This window comes from Tetranychus urticae, chromosome 2 (genome assembly GCF_039701765.1).
Source record: "Tetranychus urticae isolate SD_2017Ah chromosome 2, NJAU_TeUrti_SD_1.0, whole genome shotgun sequence".
Taxonomy (NCBI): Eukaryota; Metazoa; Arthropoda; class Arachnida; order Trombidiformes; family Tetranychidae; genus Tetranychus; species Tetranychus urticae.
This window is the reverse complement of record NC_142959.1, coordinates 23115247-23133968: the sequence shown is the minus strand read 5'-3', so window position 1 is coordinate 23133968 and position 18722 is coordinate 23115247. Positions and strand designations below refer to the sequence as shown.

Sequence of the window (18722 nt, the reverse complement as noted above, 5' to 3'; positions counted from 1 at the left end):
CAAATGTAATCAAATTATCAAATATCAAAAATATAATTTAATAGATGCCACTCGGTGACTGAATTTCATACAATCGAGTAAAGGAATTAGGTTTTTGTGTTTTGCCTTTGGAAAGCTTGTTGTTATCGTTAATTTGTTAATGTACAATGATCACATTAAACTTTCACACTTCCTAATGGCAAGAAAAACGGTTAATTTTTTCATCATGATAAGCTTATTTTTAATGATTAGTTAGAAGCTTGTTTTATTAGTTGCTTTCAAATTGTTGTATCATTGAACTTGGCCCTGTTTTCAGCTGCAAAAAACATTGAAAATAGAGATTATTGGATTACATCGCAGCATGACGCTGAAGATCAGATTAATCTTGTCTCAAGAAAGGCTATATTTACATAGATCAATGTCGTTTTGTTAAAAATTTGATTCCAAAACTTGTTAACGATACAAAGGACATCGATATCTTTCCATAACAGCTTTTTTCACACCAATATGGCAATGCTAATGAACCAATTTGAACAGCCAAAATTAGGTTGTTTGTTTCTTCTCATATTGCTGGCTTTGATTATACTGATATTGATGATGTTGATGTTGATAGAGAAATGAATAACAGATCAAAACTCCTACAGTCTTGATTGGCACCAAAACCATTATTTAAGTTAATTGGTTGAGTAGGAAGCTTCAAGTTGTAAGCAAGTGATATTGCATGGATTCCTTACTGAAAAACTAGAAGAAACAAAAATATAAATAAACAAAGGCTAATTATAGATCAGATAGTAAATCATTTGAAGTTTGAAAAAAAATTGCTTTACTTTAACACAGATTTGATCAATTTTCCTAATAGAAACTAAATGGTAAAATAAAGGGTAACATAAATGTATCCAGTGCTTATAGTGAATAAAGCCTCGTTTGGTGGGAAAGAAAAAGAGTTTTTTTGGTGTTCAGTTCATGGATTATTGATACTTACTTGATTTTGGTGTTTTTTTGCTCATCTATGTGAAATAAAGATGCCAACACTGTTTAACAAATCAAATTTAACACAATTAAAAGCCAACATTCGATACTTTAAAACAATTCCAGGAATAATAAGATTGATTGAATTGGTAAGTAACCGCTGGAACCCTTTCCATTACGCTTGTATCTCGTTTTTGCTTCAACTCATTCAAATTCTCATGCAAATAGCTTTCATTTTTACAATACAATCAAGTGTAATTAGAAAAATTTGATATTAATCATCTTTTGATCATTTTCACTGTTCAATTTTAATTAGATTTTATTTTATTCTCAATCAACAGGTTTTAGGAATCATTTGTTTTGCCTGTTTAATCGGCGGATCTTCGCAGTATTATAATCCTCATATCGGATCCAATGAATATGGATTTTCTGGTGGATCCATTGAAACAAGCCTTTTATTGAATATTTATGCCTGTCTTTTTGGTACTTTTTTAATTATAATTGCAACTTTAACCTCATCGAGTGTACCTTTATCACCCTGTCAATCATCGGTAACAATTTCATCCACCTCAGCAAACAAATTGAGTTTTGTAAGGATCAAATTGATGATTATTTTGCAAGTTTTACCTTTTTACCTAAAACCATTCCTGTTTCATGTGATTACCCTTGTTACCGGTTAACAATCGTCATTATTAGTACTCTTATTTTGTGTCTATTTGTAAGTGTGTGTGTGATGACATAAACGGAAAGAGCTGTTCAATATTGAATTACCTATCCAACAATTGTTGAAATTATCCTTTAAGTATACAAAATTGTGAACAGATGAAGCACAACAAAAATGCTCTGTCTCACCAAATTTGCTACACTCACAGTGTGTTAAAGGTAAGATTAGTTATTGATCAGGTTACCTTTTAAAGGATAAATTGGTTAATAATAATGAATCTGTAATTTAATTGGAAACATGAAAAGTTGAAGATGGTGAAATTGTATGCTCAATGAAGAGAGAAAGTGAAGATTAACAGGAAGAAATAGTCTTTCCTGGAGTAAAAAGGTAAAAGTAAATTCATTGTTGGAAAAGGTAATCAACTACAATGCAGGTAAAAAGACAACAAGGACGAGAAGAAGATAAGATGAAGGTAAGCAGCCAAGAAGTGATGATGATGGAGGAGGAAGAAAGTAAAGACCAGCAAAAAAAAGTGGAAAAGTGAATGGAGATGAAAATTGTAACTGAAAAGATAATTTAGTTTAAATAAAGTTCTCACTCTATTTGACTTTAGCTTTGATTAAACTAGTTTAAACAATGATTTAGACAATTGTAAGCAAACAATCGAGCAATATTTATTTTACTTTTACCTTTTTTTTCAATGAAAGATTGTTGTTACATACTCGTTTTCATACCTGGACAAAGGCTCAATTATTCAACACGATAATCGTGCTTGATATACCTTTTACTTGAGCCATTTCATGTTGGATAACTTGATAATAACACTAATGATGATTACGATGATGCTGTTGTTGATTATCTTGGTGATATATACATTGTTGTGATTAAATCGCAGCACACATCAAGTGCCTTCAATTGTTCAACCACAAAGTGAACATGAAATATCATTTTTCACTTTCAACTGACTCTCAACTGTTACAGAGGAAACAATCAGTCAAACCTTGTACCAATCAACAGGTTAATTGTAACGAATAACAATTTACAGTTTAATTTAGTTCCATTGCAACTTCAACTTTCCTGGTTCACTTTGATCAATAACTAACTCGATAGAAAGGTATTCCTTTATATTCACCCGATAATTTATTAATTGTTATTAAATCAAATTTCCTTTTCCTTTTTTTTTTGCTAAACATTGATTCAACCAAATCAAAAAGATGTAAAGCTTTCAAATCACAACCGTAACGTTGTAATGATTAATTTTGCATGCAAATTGTTAGTCTGACTAGCTTCATATTTGCCTGGTTAACTCATCTCTAGATTAAACCATTTGATTGGGAAAAACACAAAATTTAATTGTAAAACAAGATTCACTTTCATTTACAATTCATCTCAACGTGAGACTTGAAGATATCATCAAAAATTCAACTCATCTGCTTTGCTTTCAATCAATGAAGACCTTGAATTAACCTTAAAAATATATTTACTTTTGATAATTTGATCAATTTTGTTGATTATTCAATCAGACAATTTAACAATCAATCAAATACAGTGAATAATTGAAATTGAGAGGTTAACTGTTGCTTCAGGTCAACCTAGAGATCTTATGAGACAAGAGTTGCCTTAAAGTTTCCTTTGCTGGTTAACTGGTAAGCTTGAAAAACATGTTTAGCTTTCAATTTCAATTTCAATGTTCCAACCGTTTATCAGACAATTGGATTCATTTTAATTATCATCAAGGTGATCCTGATGTTGGTGATTACATGAAACTATTTTGGTTTATAATGATAATGGTGAGTTGCTGGATAAACCTCTTTATCCCAATTCATTATATCTCAAGATAAACCAAGCCATCATTTGGAACCCAAAAAAGTACCCAAAAAGGACTAAATTGTCAATCTTTATCAACTTAATTTAAGAAGAAAGTTAAATTGTTGAACATTCTTTCTCACAGTTAATTGTTATTATTATCTTATTGTTTTTATTCATTAACAGCAACATTTAATTATTCATCTCAACCTCGACCATCATTTTATGGTTAAATTAACAGTTGTTTTACAAATCAATGAGATTGGGTAAAGTAACAATTTAAATTGCAAATTATACATTCAATGAATTTACTTCAACAATCATTATTAAATGTTATAATCAAAAGTAAAGCCCAACTACTGATCAACATCTAATTAACGAAATTAACCAATCTAATTAAATGAGGAAAGTAATTGCTGAAAGATGTTAAAGCTTCATGTTTCCAAGATTGACAATTGTCTCAAAGTGAATGTAGTTAATTGGGTTCAACTTTCAATTGACTATCTAATGACAATTACAACCAGATTTTTACAGTGAATCAATTTTTAAAGATGAATTAACGTTAATGTAAAAATTTGACATCTGATTGAAATAAATGGTAAAATTGAAGGTAAAATATGAAAGTTGATTGACCCAATTGAATAGATCGTAAACCTTATTATTAACCATTGAGTGTTAATTTAATAATATGTGATGTTGCTTATGAATTATATTCAGTTGATGCTTCACTAATTCAAATTGAATCATTTCTTCTGATCGCCAACAATGAGTTATATTTAAACACGTTTGTCACATATTGATTACAATTGACTTTCATCTCATGGTTAACAAAGTGAATCTAAATGATTTTACTTCAAGTTGATTAACATTGATTTTCATTTCTCTTTTTTCGCAAATTATGATTCCATTCATTAACTGATTAACTTTCAATAATCACAATTGTTGTTGTCCAATTCAAAGGTTTTCATTTTGCCTTTTTGAGGTAAATAAACTTAACCATATTGGAACCCAATTTTATATTTAAAACCCAAACTCCAGACTAAATTATTTTGGAAGCTTTTCCATCTTCAAAATCAATTTGAATGTTATTAAATGGTGAAATTGATTAACACCTTAAATCTATTTAGCAGATTTTACCTCATAATTAAAGTGGAGTTGAGAAGGGAAAAACAATTAATCAGATTGAATCATTATTGTACTGTTGCTGGTTAATTGTGCAAACAAGTTTTTCGATTTACATTTAGATTGTTTTATTTGATTATTTACCAACAGTATGATGAGTAATTTAATTGTGATTCACCTTTAGATTCTTTACATTCTTTAGCTTGAAACCATTAACCAATTGTGTTTACCGCCAACATGATTTGTAAATGTCAATGATATTCAGTCTTCAAGATCATCATTATTTGCCATCTTGACTTTTAATGGTTCATTTTAATTTTGAGTGTAAATTAGTCGATTGTTACAATATCATGATTTGACGGACGCCTTAAATTTTAAACAACTTACTGATTGTGTAAATTGATAAAAGCTAATCAAAAATTTTATTTTGGTGGCTCAACTAAATCAGGTTTATCTGTATTAACGATCATTATTCAAACTGATCTCGAGTTGTATGACCATCCAATTGTGCACAATCTTTACTCATTGGATTGTTCAAGTTAAATCATTAATTTGATCATGTCAAGGTTGAGATTGATTAAGTCACAAATGCATAATCATTTGGATGGTAAATCTTGCAACAATTGGCCTTAAACATTTAGTCTGATGCATAATTGAATAAATTGCTGAGTAAATCAAAAAATTATAATGAAGATGTCCTCAATAGAGAGAGAGAGTAATTATGGCTACTATTGTAATTAAATAATTGCCAATTTATATGCACAATACAAAATTAATAATAACAATGATGGGTTAACATTCACAATAATAATGGTCGTAAATGGCGAAGTGGATACAAGTTGAACAATTAGTTGATCATCAGAACTAATGCAAGAAAAGGAATCAATTAGGTTGAGAAAGACGATGATGATATGTCCAATTGTTAACAATTTAGTTGCGTATTTTGACGATTGAATAGTAGAAATGATTTTTCCTATTGAATCACAGCTTTGGCTTAATGGCAAATCCTCCCAATATGCGTTTACCAAAAGGTAAAATAATCACATTAAAATCCATTCTAATTGGGTCGAAATGGTTTTAATTCCAATCGGTTATTAGTCACTTTAAAGTATAATCCTTTTGCCCTTGATAATCTTTTGAAATATTGAACAATTATTCAATTATCATTTCAATTTGACATGAGTTTGCCTGTAAACAAAAAATAAGAGAAAAGAGAAAATCTTACCAAGTTGTATTACAAATAACAATAGAAACAAGAAAACGATTACTTACCTAATCATAATCAAATTGTAAATTGTAAATTGATCAAATTATGAGAAGGTTTAAATTATAATAACCATAATAGTTATGTTAATCATGAAAATAAAATTGATAAGCAAAAAAAAAAACGTTAACTTTCCTTTTCAAGACGCCATTACTTCAATGTTTACTCATCACGACCGAGGAAATTTCAATGCTGGGAAAAAGAAGAGCCAAATTTGAATTGAAAAAAAAGAGTAAATTAATTTTACTTCAATTATTATATCATGATTACTCTGTGATGGATTAAAATTGTCAGAATTGAAGAAATTATTTTACCGTTTATTTTACCCAAGTTTAGTTAATTGCGAGAACAAATGAAGATTAAATAAGCATTGTTATTAACGTTGTATTTGATGATGTCCTTCAATTGTGATAATTTATTAGCAACAATCAAGGTTATTAATAAGAACCGTAAAGAGCGTAATTCACAATTTGTATTGTATAATAATGAAGCTTTGTTTCATTTTAATTGTAAAACTGTTACTGTGATCAAACAAGAAAATTAATAGGATTGTGACTAGAGAAAAGGCTAAATTGATAATCTATTGATTAGAGACAATACAAGGCTAATTTGAATTGATTGTTTTTTAATTAAATTTGGCTTCTATTAAATTTGTTACATTCAATCACAACTTGTTGAGTTAACCATTCACATAGCTTAAGGGTTAAAATAAATCATTTAAAATCGTTTTCCACAATCAGCTTAATCATTTCTGATACTTTTATACATTTGTTTATTTTACCGTACAATTTAACTTTTGATTGTTGTAATTACCTGTCAATGTTTGGACTCGGCTTCTCATACAAACACGATTATAATGATAAATCTGATTTGATATTTGATTGATGATCGTTAATTACTGGTTGATGATGATAATGAAAACCAATTATCCAAATAATTGTGGTTTTATTTACTCTTTGAGGTTCGAGAATTTGATTTCAAGATTGCAGCATTCAATTGGTAAAATGGACTTTTGATTAACTCGATTTGTTGCCTTTTTTTCATTGTTAATCAGTGTGATTCCATTGTCGATGTTGATGTTTACGGTGATTGTAAAAATTGAATTTGATTCGCCTAATTGACCAAGAATCACTCTTGATTAGGAATGCTCATTGCTTGGTTAACCATGAGCCATTTGGATTACTTATTAACAAGGGATTGGCAGTTGATTTTCTTGTTATTAATAATGATTGATAGGCAGGCATTAAAGGCTGTGAGATAATCTTCTGGTTTTAACCCCAATTTAACCAACAAGGAACCCAAATTAAAATCTAACCCTAACAGACCCTTCCTTTAGCCAATTAACTTGACTAAACACAAACACTAACCAGCAGAATAATCATCCATCAAGACACACACAATCAAAGTGCAGCATTACCTGACCATTACCAGATTGGAATAAGAAACATTTAACAGCGGAAAGATGCAATTATAAAGATTCAAATTCAAATATAATTCAATTTCATGTTTTTGTTTAAGCTGTCCATTAATTTTCAATGAAACCAAGAAATTTAATGGCTAATTTATCTAGTCTTTCTTGATGGCATTGTTTCTGCACTCTAACTGTTTTGCTTTGTTGACAATATCACTTTAATAGACTAAATTGTCCGAATGTTTCAACAGGTAACTCAATTTGATCGAAATAATAGAATCTAAAATCAATTTGAGACGCAATAAAACAGCCTTTCATGGAATCCGATTCCTATCATTATATCCACTTGAGTTGCTTGCAATTGTTGCTCCTGTTGACTGTCAATGGCCCTTCTTCACGGTTAGGCTTGAATAATTAAACATGGAAACATTTAACAAGGTCTTTTTTATATTTATAACAAAGCACACAATATATTTCTGCAAAAAAATATAAATAGATATATAAATAAATCATTTAATAAATAGCTAAAGAAAACAAATTGACTTACTCTGAAAATATCATGATAATGGTAACAATAGCAGCGCAACAAGTATAGAGACAGGATCAGGAAACATTAGATCCTTTAATTTGATTCGAGATGTTGATTATCCTTTTTACATTAATTTTGTCACCAACATTTATCTTTTTGAGTTCAAAAATTTGAAGGTTAAGTCATTGTAAAAATTTAATTGTAAGGTTAATTGTGAGATTTCCTATTGAAGTAACAAAATAAACGACATTGTCATCTGTTAGTATCAATTTCATTAAAAAGTACAGCTACTCGATACCAATAACCGATATCAATCCTTTGACCGTTAATGAATCATTAATGTTAAACTTTTGTTTTTCTTGATCCTAAATCTATATTAATTTTCCTAATTCAGTTTCATTTTTTACTACGATATTACATGTTTACGCTTTATATTTTTGTCAAGTTCAACTGAATATGTTATAATATGATGGGCAACAAACTGTAACTGGTTTGATTGACAAGGTTGTCTTAATGTATGAACAACCTTGCTTTGTTTTTCCTATTTTTTACCTTTCCAACAAATTGTTATTGTTTGTGTCATCAGATAATTTTCAATAGTTTTTTTGACAATATCATTCTTCAACACTTTAATTAACTTCTAACAGTATCATCATTCTCATGTTTTCTTTCCTTTTGTTTAGTGTTTTATTTTTCATTTTTTCGCTTTCATCTGTATTTTGGTGAGCTCTTTGACTTTGCTGATTGAAGTCGCCAATCGTAATCGTCACCAAAGGTTCAAGGAGCCAGGATATGCAACTAAAATTGTTTCTTCGGTTAGTTACTTGATCCAGCCAATTTTGACGCCTATTTTGTAACCTTGCTTACCTCAAACTTTCTTTGTATTTTCTTCTGATTTAATCCAGGTTTTTGGTCTTTTACTTTCGTTTTGTTATCTTCTCAGTTCCATGTTCACATTTCGTACATCACTGCTGTCATCGGAATCAGATTCAGGATCCAATGTCAACTATTTAAAGAGCAAATGTGGCGTTTCCGTTGTGACAAGTGGATTGGGTATCAATACAGATACCAGATTTAGGCCAGCTAATCAATCATTCAGAACATCATCTGCTTTTATTCCTGCCTGGATTGGAAAATATATGGCAACATATGCTAATCAAGAAAACAGGACATCGAACATATATGATGAGATATCAATACCAGTTCCAGAAACTACAAGCGCTTAATCAACTTGAATTTGATTCATTTGCAGACATGTTTCACCATCTAAAAGCTAAGCCATCAAGAGAGAGGAATGTTCATAAGATTACATCTTCCTTTATTCTTTTACATGGAACGAGTTGGGAATGCAAAGAAAAAGAAATTTAGAGATTCGTATATAAATTTCACATGATGCTTATCTGGAGTGAATGAGAAAATAATCAAGGAATCGCCATTCATCAGGACCAGACGTTTAAAAATCTCCTTACACAATCGACTCAAAATCTGACTGAATACTTCTCAAGATATTAATTTCAACGTATAACCGTACAGCCCAAGGATTGACAAGAATTATTTGAGAAAAAAGAAGATGATCGAAACAAGTGATGTAATTAAATAATCTTGAGCTTACCATTAACAAATTGCTGGAGGAGAGTGGTTAAGGAAAATTGAAAGTAAAAGCAACTAAATTTATGTCGGATTATGTTCAATTTGGAGGTGATGATGATCAATTTTCCGGTCGCAGTTAATTTAATCACGTTAAATATACAAATACATTGCAGAATTTTTTTTTCTGGTAAAGTCAAAGAAAAGAATAAACTTCACAAAATTTAATATATTCACCCAAGGTTTTTGTTTTCATAAGGTCAGCTTTGAAAAGTAGGACAATCAGTGTTAAGGTGATTGTTTTTACTGTTGTCCACCAAAAATGCAAATCACCGAGTTGGACATATTAATGAATTTACAAATTTTAATTATAATACTACACTTTAGCCAAAAGTGACTTAGTCTTTACATTCATTACATTACTATAGTTAATTTGATATTTTCCTGTCTAATTATCACGTTTTTACCGTTTCTCTCGGAAATACAGTTAATAACTTGACCACTCTGATAACTATCCATCATTATTATTTGAATTAATTTGTTTCTTTAATCTTCTTGACCTTGTCTTAAATTTCACGTAATCATAATCATAATCACAATAATAAGCATCAACATAGTAAATGAAAGTTATTAACCACCAAAAGACATTTAAAAATGTTGTCCAAAAATTTATTCACAACAACAGTAAACAGTTGGTTTTGTTGTTAATAATTTGAGCAAACAGTGACAAAACAAAACCTAAATCACCGAAATTTGATTATAAACGCAAGTGGAAGGCAAACAATCCTTATAACGCCTTTTGAATCTCACAGTTATCATTAAAATTGAAATACAGTCAACTAATTGCGTGAATCTTTTCGGCTTTATCAATTTCCATAATGTTTCCCTATTGTTACTGTTTCTGGCAAAATAGCCATTTCCGAATCGGGTTATAACCAGGCAAATTAAAAGACCAAAAAATGTATTATATTGTTGCAATTTGATTAATTTTCAATGACATGACTTTAATACTTTGATCCTTGCCATGAAAAAGATTGAAATCAATGACTGAAATTTAAATAACGATGATTTAAGCGATTCTGGTTAACTTGCCTGATGAACGTTTAAAACATTCAATTAGCAAGATAGTGATTGAAGTTGGTGATTTTGTTTAAATTTTAAACTTGGCTTTTGGTTAAAAGTAATGTTAAATGTAATTGCTGGTGGTAATAATGATTGTGATGATGATAATTTAAGAAATAGCCAATTAGTATTGTCAAGATGAACATGAAAAATGCTCTTCTTCTTCCGGGTCTTTTCATCACTATTAGCTGTTGTTAAAAGCATGAGTGAAATGATTATCATAATTATGATGGTTATGAGGATGATACTGATTCAGATCAAGGATGGCCAATTGTTGGAATCACTGTAATTGTCAATTGAACAATTAAAGTGCAAGACCAATGGTCAACCTTTCCATCCTTTTATGCTTACTGTGTGTTTGTGTATTGTTATGATCATCAGTTAATTACTCCTTTTATTTTACTTTACCTGATTTCAGATATGAAATGGTTAATTAAAAACGATTTACCAGTAAATTCGTTGGACAAACCCGTTTAACAGAAACGCCATTCTAACGCTCTAATGAATGGCAAGTTTACTAGTGGCCTTGTCAAGTTAATCAACTGCTTTTTAGATTAACAATGGACAAACAATTAACTCTAATGAAGATAATCAAGTTAATGGGTTAAACAGGGACAAAAAGATCAATCTAAACCTGTTGATAACAATGTGTTACATTGGAAGACGATTAAACTCAAATCTTTATGGTTACAGAAATATAAAACAATTTGATTTCATTTATGTGATTAAAGGTAAAATCAATCTAAATTGATGCTAAATAATTACAATCATAAATAAATTGCGAGAGGTTGAGATGTTGAAGATGAACCATTTTTTGTAAGCAAAGTGTTCAACATGCATTTGAAGATCTCAGTTTAAATCATTTTACTGGTTTCGTCTGATGATTTTATTTGAATTACTCTTTACACTCTTTTTTTGTTCCTGATTGATGGACAACATTAAATCAACAATCTAATGGAAAACTTAAATTGATTGTGAATTTGTTGTTGTCTCAATCTCCATTGAAATAAAAACAAGCAAAATGTGTACATCTATTGTTGTGTTTCCAGTTTTAGGTAATGATGAACACCGGATACTTTCAATAAGACTTTTGGTCAATTTCAATCAATTCTCAGTTTCCTTGATGTTATTTTTTTACCTTTTTCAATAGGTAAAGTTGGGCTTAAATTCAGGGTACAATTAACGCCAATTAGATCTGCTAGAATAAGGTTAGAGAAAAAAAAGTTTCATTGAGCAGATAAAAAAAATCGAGTTATTGTATGAGAAGAGGAAAGAAGCATGAAAATGTTGCTCTTGTGTTGTTCAGTTATTTTATTGTCTTATGACTAAACCTACCTGAGAGCTTACCTTACGAAAGGGAGTCAGAAGATGATGAAAAGCTGAAGGAGAAAGTGAATAACGAAAGGAAAAGGAGACGAAAAGAGAGAAAGAGAAGGAGAGAGAGAGAAAAGTTGAGTGAGCAATATGTTTTGCTTGTTGAACATCATTTTTCATTCAAGCAACTCGAGGTACGAAACTCTTTTTTTTTGTGGTTCCTTCTCTTCAGCGCCAAATATCGCCATTTGTTAGTCAACAGCAGTTCTATCAACAACAACACCTTTCAGGAATACCATCATTCCGTCAGATTGTGGATTCATGTGCGTTTTTTTGCTACTTGGAAGCTTGACAAAATCACTCGTCCATTGTCAGCACATCACAGCTGTAAAAAACTGGGAAAACTCTTACCTCAAAATAATTTTCTAATTTGTTTGTGTTTTTTTTTCTTCTTTCACAAATGTGATTAAATGAAATTTGATGGATTTACTAATTTTTCAATTCATAATCAACAATCTTTGACTTGTCGATTTGTTGATTGGAAATTATTTTTGTGATCCGCTTTTACCTCCAAAGGAAGTGTTTATTATCAGCTGATTTATATCCTATGCAAATTTGTTCATCCAGATGTAAATTTTTGTGAACTGATTTATAAATAATGTGTTGTTGTCTTGTTGTTTAGTTGGTTGTTCAATGGTTTTTGGCTAATTAAACTTCCATTGAGACAATAAGCGACTTGTTTGAGCTTCAAGGTGATCTCGCAGTCTCATGAACATGAGATTGCTCCGGTTGGATTATGTTGCCAGCCGATTGTGCACATTGACGTTGACAGTGTTTCGTTTTAATCAATCATTATTTCTACTTGTTCTACTAATATCTTCCTCCTTGACATCGCCAGTTAAACAACCCTTATCTCCATCATCAGACTCTTTTGCTGATTTAGTTTTCAGCGATTCAAATGATCGCAATACCATTCATAATAACCAACAACCAGGCACCAGTGATCAACAGGTACTTTATATTAACCATGGAAATGGTGCCATAAGTTCAATTCGTAGAAGTTTACGTCAACCAGTGACAAAGTTACCCTTCAAACCACACGTTACTAGTTACCCAAGTTCACCTTTTGATAATAACAATAGTGATGTTAATTTAGAGCCGGTTCCATTGATTGGAAACTATCCAGATTCAGCTGAAGACCCAGTTATTCCTATAAATCCAAGTAGATACGAAGAAGTGGAACCTTCAGTTGATCAACCTCCTTCCTCGCCAATATCCATAGGTTCACCTAATAGACGACCATCCAGACGATCAACACAATCTGATGTCAACACGCCTAGTCGCATCATTTATGATCCCCAACCAAGTCTTTCACAACCACCACCACCACCATCATCAGTCTCATCACAACCTTCACTTCCACCATCATCACCACCTCCATCATTAACAACCTTGAATCCAGTTCCCCCTTCAACTCATCGTCCATCAAGAATCTCTGACCCATTCATACCCTTCAATTTTGACAACATTTTCACTCGTGATCCAACTTTTGACATTGAGCGTAACGTGATTGGAGGTAACCAACGTAATCCACCACCATTACCTCTCCCTCTATCGCCAGCATCTCGACCATCTTCGTCTTTATCAAGTCATCGAAATCATTTCCAAAATGAAAACAATGTTGAAGCTTCTCCTTTACACGGTTCTCAACCTTCAAATTCACCACTCGAAGAGAATGACATAAATCGTCTAAACAAACCTGAATTGGTTAAAATTAATGAGGATGATCCAACCAATGTCGAACCAAGAGTTCGTAAACAAATTACTGGACCTCCTAGTGCATACGGTGGACGATCTGATCCACCAATAACGACACCATCTCCTCCGTTGCTTGGATCGCTCGGCGGTCCAACAGGGTTTGGTCCGACTTTGGGCTCTGTTGATGGTAATGGTTTTATTCCAAGTTATGGACCACCAGGTTTTGGATTACCTGGTGCTCAAGATATATTTCCATTTTTTGAAACACCATTTTTACCTATTAATCCAACATCATCTGCCAATGGTGGTCAACGAACTCCTCATGGATTTCAAAGACGCAGATTAACAAATAATCATAATCATAACAACTTAGGAGCCTATGGCAATCCTAATCATCATACTTCTTCACCCCCTCCACCAGTAAACAATTTAAATGACAATTCGATTGGTAATGGTTATCCTTCTTATAACATTTATAAAGGAGGCGATGATGATGATGCTGGAGTTAAATGGCCCAAGATATTTAAATTTACAGATGGAAGAGTCAATTTAAGTGAATTTGAAAGGAATAAAAAATCTGGTAAAATCAAATTCCTCAACAAAGAAGATGCCCATTTTGCAGATGTAAGAAGAGACTCATTTCTCATCCTACATGGCGGAGCCTACAACTAATTAAAGCGACCAATTAAACAAAAAAGACACCAGACAAAGAGAGAGAAATCTATTCAAAAATTTGTATTTTTCAGCAAGAATTTCTTACAGTACATTTTGGAGACACTTGATTAACATTTGCAACGATGTCGGACACACTGTGACACTTAATGATGTTCAACGATGTTTTGGCCAAGTGTTGTCATAAGGAGATATATTCATCGAGATATTTGAATCTATTATCATGAGATTTGACTAGCAGATGAAACGATTAACGATATTATTTTTTTTGTGAAAAATGGTCATGATAGTTTCCATCATATAACATCATATCATAATTTGTATTGACTGTTCTGACTAAAATGATACTCGATTGAAACTCATGAGCCAAAGTAACGATCGAATATGTTATATTTCTTGAAATTCCATTGTGACAAAAAATTGTAACTGATAAACCGAAAAAAGTCCAATTTCGGAAAAAAAGGAATGAGAATTGCATATTCATCTTTGACGGTCCAAGTGACCAATAAAGCAATATTTATATCAATTGACTTATTTTTAGTTTTTTTAAACAACACATATTTAGTAACTTTAAATAGTTAACCAACATAATTAGCAGTATTTATTAATGAGCACTTGCACACGTCGAAAATTGATTTGGTCAAAAAGTTAACAATAATTTATGCTTGATAATACAAATTGTTCTGTGCGATGTTCACTCTTCAAACAAATTAATTTATTCACCATTGGTTTTGTTTGAATAAAAAAAAGTTCAACGATGAAATGTTGAACGAATAACATGGAAGGATTATTTTTTCTAAAATCATTGATTACTAAGTGTACATAATGTTTTAACAATAAAGTTTTCTTTTTCGTTGCTATCAGTTATTGATTTGTAAGACAAATGGTGAATTCAAAGAAAATCGGTGTTATTTTTGCATTGGAATTTTTCATCATCTTTTAAAACATCTAGTAATCATTCATTTTATACTTACAAAAGGTCTCAAAAAGACATATCTTGTCTTTTATCTTCAACTGGATAGTAGAGTCCACAGAATGCCTCTTGAATAGCCCGATAACATGGGTAAATTCCTATAAATCCTCCAGCTAATTCTGATAGCTCTATTTTTCTAACATGATCCAGGTAACTTGCTTCAAGATCTTCAATTTCTGGTGGTTTAGGACCTTCCATTTCATCAGGGTCCCAAACTTTTTCTTCATATACGAAAGTTTGTTGTTCTTCTATCTTTGGAACGGGTAAGAATAGGTTTGAAGAGCTTTTACCAACTTTAATACCAGTCGAGAAAGTAGCTGGAGGTCGCCTTATTGGAGGTTTCGTTACTTCAGCTGTTATTCGTTGTTCAAGTTGCATTTTCTCATTAGCATGCTTTGCCAAAATTTGGTTAGCCGGTAAATCAGAGTACATAAGGTCGTCAACCAGGTCTTCGGCAGCTTTCTTTTTAGTTTTAGTCAGATCAATTTCATGTTGTCGTATAACTTGCGCTTCTAATTTATCTTCCCTCTCCTCAGCTAACAGCTCTTCCAATTCCTCGTCATTTTCACTGAGTTTTCCACGATTTCGAGCGATGACATCACTGTTTTCTTTTCTATATTGTTCTATAGAGATTTGAAAGGCAAAGAGTTAGAAAAAAGAAAAGCTCATAGTAAGTTAATGATTGAAACAAATGAAGAAATCCAATAGTGATACTTACCAATTTTTCTTTTGGTTGATTCAACATCTATGTTATTTGTTAAATTGTAGATGATATCTTCAACAAACTCTAAATATTCATTGTATTCTGCCAGGCTTGAGAAATCTTTTTCACTTTTATTGAAGTCTTGTAAAACTGACCTTCGAATGTCTACCTCTTTGTCAACCAGAGGATCTTCAAATAATTGTAGTCTAAATTTAGTCTTTCGAAGTGTAATACCACATTTCGGACAAGCCGAACTACCTTTAACAAACAACAATTCAACACAATTATCACATAATGGATGACCACAAACGTTGACCATCAATTTTAAAGACGGATTACGGTATTTACTGGTTTTACACCGAGGACAAGAAATGTCGTCATTCATGATGACAATAACAGAATAACTTAAAATATTTCAATTACTTAAAAGAAAACTAGAAAATAAACATTTTTGTTTACATGAGAAACCGAAATCATGAATTAGAAAACTCCAAAAAATGCTGTTACCAGGAAGAAGCTGCCATCTCACGACAAAAACAAGGACTAAAAACCTTTAAAAAATGCCTCTAAATGAGCGGTTCTTATGACAGCGGTTCCATCTTGTTAAATTACTCTGTTTAAAGTCAAGACAATTAAAAGTAGAAACTTAAAATCCAATCAAATACAATTTAAAACCACAGAAAAACTAAATACTAAACTGCTACAAATTTTACAAATAAAAGATTCCAATTCTATCTCATTTCATATGAAATCAGGAAAAATTAACATTTCATTAATATCTTCGCCAATCGATTCCGAAGACTTGGCTTAATTTCACAGTTTCAAAGATCAGATATTTTTAAAATTTGTATTATTCTTTACATGATAGCAAAGATTAACAATAGACAAACAGATCGATACTTTAATGGCCCCTATCAATTGATATAAAATGAAAACTTGAATTGTTTTTATTTGTCTTTATCCTTTTATTATTACAACAGCAGTTAAGTTTTGTTTAAATAAAACAGGGTACAATGTTGGCAGGTAAGAGGTGGATGAAAAGTTGGAAGAAGAGGAAGGAAGGATGAGAATAGCCGTAAAAGATTGATAATTAGGAACAAGTGAATAAAGTGGTAAAAGTTTTTTTTGTTAGTGTTTAACATAGGTTTTCGCGATTGAAGGAGAGAGATTTTTGATGGTAAGAAATTTTGTTGTCATTAGTATCAATGGCTCTTTGGCTTGGATATTATTTATACATTTATATATGAAGATCGTCCATTAATCTTTCAACCTTTGACTTCAATCATTTGTCTTGCGTTTTTGTGTGCTTCTTTTCAAAAATTTCAATTTCCTTTTCATTTAACTATGATTCTGCTTGATCTTCTGCATTCAAATAACGCGTCCAATATACAAGGTTGAAACAAAGGAAACAAACAGGGAAACAGATTCGGCTAAGTACGTCAATTTGCTTGGAACGGCTTGGAAATCGAGCGAGCCAGCGAGAAATGGGATTCCTATTTGGTGGTCCTGAATGAATCTCACAGACTCGAAGTTTTTCTGCAAGGTTATCAACACCTCGGACCAATGGTTTCTATTGAAGAAAAGCGGAAAAGACAGAAAAATTGGTTAAACTGTTTAAACATTGATTTATATGTAAGTTTAACTTGATGTTGAAAAATGATGAAAGAGGAAAAATTGTTGATGTTTAAGGCATGAAAATGAAAGTGAACATTTAAATAATGTCGTTGAAGTTGAAAAGATTTGGCAAAAAATGATTTATCAATACAACTAACATGCAAGAAGCAAGTTTCAATGTTTATCTTTCAATTGAATTATTTCCTATTTTGTTGCCTCTATTTGGACAAAACTTGTATTGATATTATGAAATACTATATTAAAACAGGTTAAGGTAAATATAGACGAGAAATGTTGAATAAACTTGTCAAAATTTTAAAATAAGTCTGAGTAAAGTGAGAAGAAAAGAAAAAGTAAATTGGGAAGAAACTTGAAAATGAAGATGTTTTCAGAAACTTGCTGGATAAACATCAATTTAACAAAAATGTTGCTACAGATTATGGTTGAAAGGGATGGCAAAATAGTTTCAAATAAACAAATTAAATTTGTCAAAGGTAAATTACAGCTTGAGTTGAATTCAATAACCAACAATTGACATCAATTTGGACATTGAAAAGTATTTTTAAATAATAGGTAAACTCCCAAGCAATGCCAATTGCAGTCAAACATTGAAAATTGAAATGTTTTCAAGTTGACATTTTTTACATTTGATAAATTAAAAAGTAAACATGAATTTGAATTTATCCTGTCCAGCTAAGCTCACAAAACAGTTAAGCTATCATGGTGATGTTGATTATATTGATGGCCTTGTTGGTAAATGTGTTTACCTTTGGAAAGGCCAATGGTTCATTTTCATATGATTCTGGATCAAAAGGTATTTGTTCAATGTCAAGTGATTTACGACGAATCGGAGGTTGACTTGGTGGTGGTGGAGGCGGTGGAGCAGCTGCTCGCCTTTGAGCAGCTCTGTGAGCATCACTTCGAGAAGCATAATTGACCAGGGCAAATTCAAGTAGAGCCCCGAAAACAAAGGTCAAACAAGATTCAGTCCACACATCAATGGCTTTAATATAACTGACTGGTGGAAGAGAGGCATTTATACCAGATATTTGTGTTGCCATGGTTAGTAGAGTGGTTACACCGAGTGAAACTCGGGCTGGAATAGCATTAGGGTCTAACCAGAATGAAACCCATGAGACAATCACAAGCATCACACAGGGAAAATATATTTGAATCAGATAATAACTGAATTCACGTTTAAATGTAAGTCTAACTACGATGCAACTGTATTCACC

At 31.5% G+C, this 18722-nt stretch overlaps 4 protein-coding genes and 2 long non-coding RNA genes across 7 annotated transcripts in view; 2 read left to right on the top strand and 4 right to left on the bottom strand.

The window, feature by feature from the left end:
- Nucleotides 1-14: 14 nt before the first annotated feature.
- Nucleotides 15-1102, bottom strand: LOC149094149 (uncharacterized). The gene is made up of 3 exons (XR_016198351.1): nt 962-1102; nt 390-720; nt 15-295 (listed from the first exon to the last, which is right to left on the bottom strand). It is a non-coding gene; the product is annotated as an uncharacterized LOC149094149 (long non-coding RNA).
- On the top strand, nt 967-9567 carry LOC107367478 (uncharacterized). Its single transcript, XM_015935179.3, has 4 exons — nt 967-1097; nt 1290-1538; nt 8428-8559; nt 8650-9567. The coding sequence occupies exons 1-4, from the start codon at nt 1002-1004 to the stop codon at nt 8968-8970; spliced, it is 798 nt and encodes a 265-aa protein (XP_015790665.1). The 5' UTR covers nt 967-1001; the 3' UTR covers nt 8971-9567.
- Nucleotides 4833-8056, bottom strand: LOC107367479 (uncharacterized). The gene is made up of 4 exons (XR_003083294.2): nt 7763-8056; nt 6618-7691; nt 5813-5996; nt 4833-5728 (listed from the first exon to the last, which is right to left on the bottom strand). It is a non-coding gene; the product is annotated as an uncharacterized LOC107367479 (long non-coding RNA).
- A 1591-nt stretch (nt 9568-11158) lies between the features above and the next one.
- Nucleotides 11159-14727, top strand: LOC149094148 (uncharacterized). Its single transcript, XM_089267026.1, has one exon. It carries the CDS (start codon nt 12536-12538, stop codon nt 14195-14197), a length of 1662 nt encoding a protein of 553 aa, XP_089123152.1. The 5' UTR covers nt 11159-12535; the 3' UTR covers nt 14198-14727.
- Nucleotides 14728-14775: 48 nt separating this feature from the next.
- On the bottom strand, nt 14776-16354 carry Mat1 (CDK-activating kinase assembly factor). Its single transcript, XM_015935263.3, has 2 exons — nt 15889-16354; nt 14776-15793 (listed from the first exon to the last, which is right to left on the bottom strand). Exons 1-2 carry the CDS (start codon nt 16256-16258, stop codon nt 15180-15182), a joined length of 984 nt encoding a protein of 327 aa, XP_015790749.1. The 5' UTR covers nt 16259-16354; the 3' UTR covers nt 14776-15179.
- Nucleotides 16355-16817: 463 nt separating this feature from the next.
- LOC107367538 (glutamate-gated chloride channel) overlaps nt 16818-18722 on the bottom strand; it is a 28579-nt gene continuing 26674 nt past the window's right edge. For both annotated transcript variants that reach the window (XM_015935247.3, XM_025161935.2), the window contains 2 exons: nt 18255-18721; nt 16818-17443 (listed from right to left, as the gene is read on the bottom strand). In XM_015935247.3, coding sequence (XP_015790733.2) covers nt 17216-17443; nt 18255-18721 — 695 coding nt within the window. In that variant the 3' untranslated portion in view covers nt 16818-17215. The remainder of the gene's footprint in view (nt 17444-18254; nt 18722) is intronic.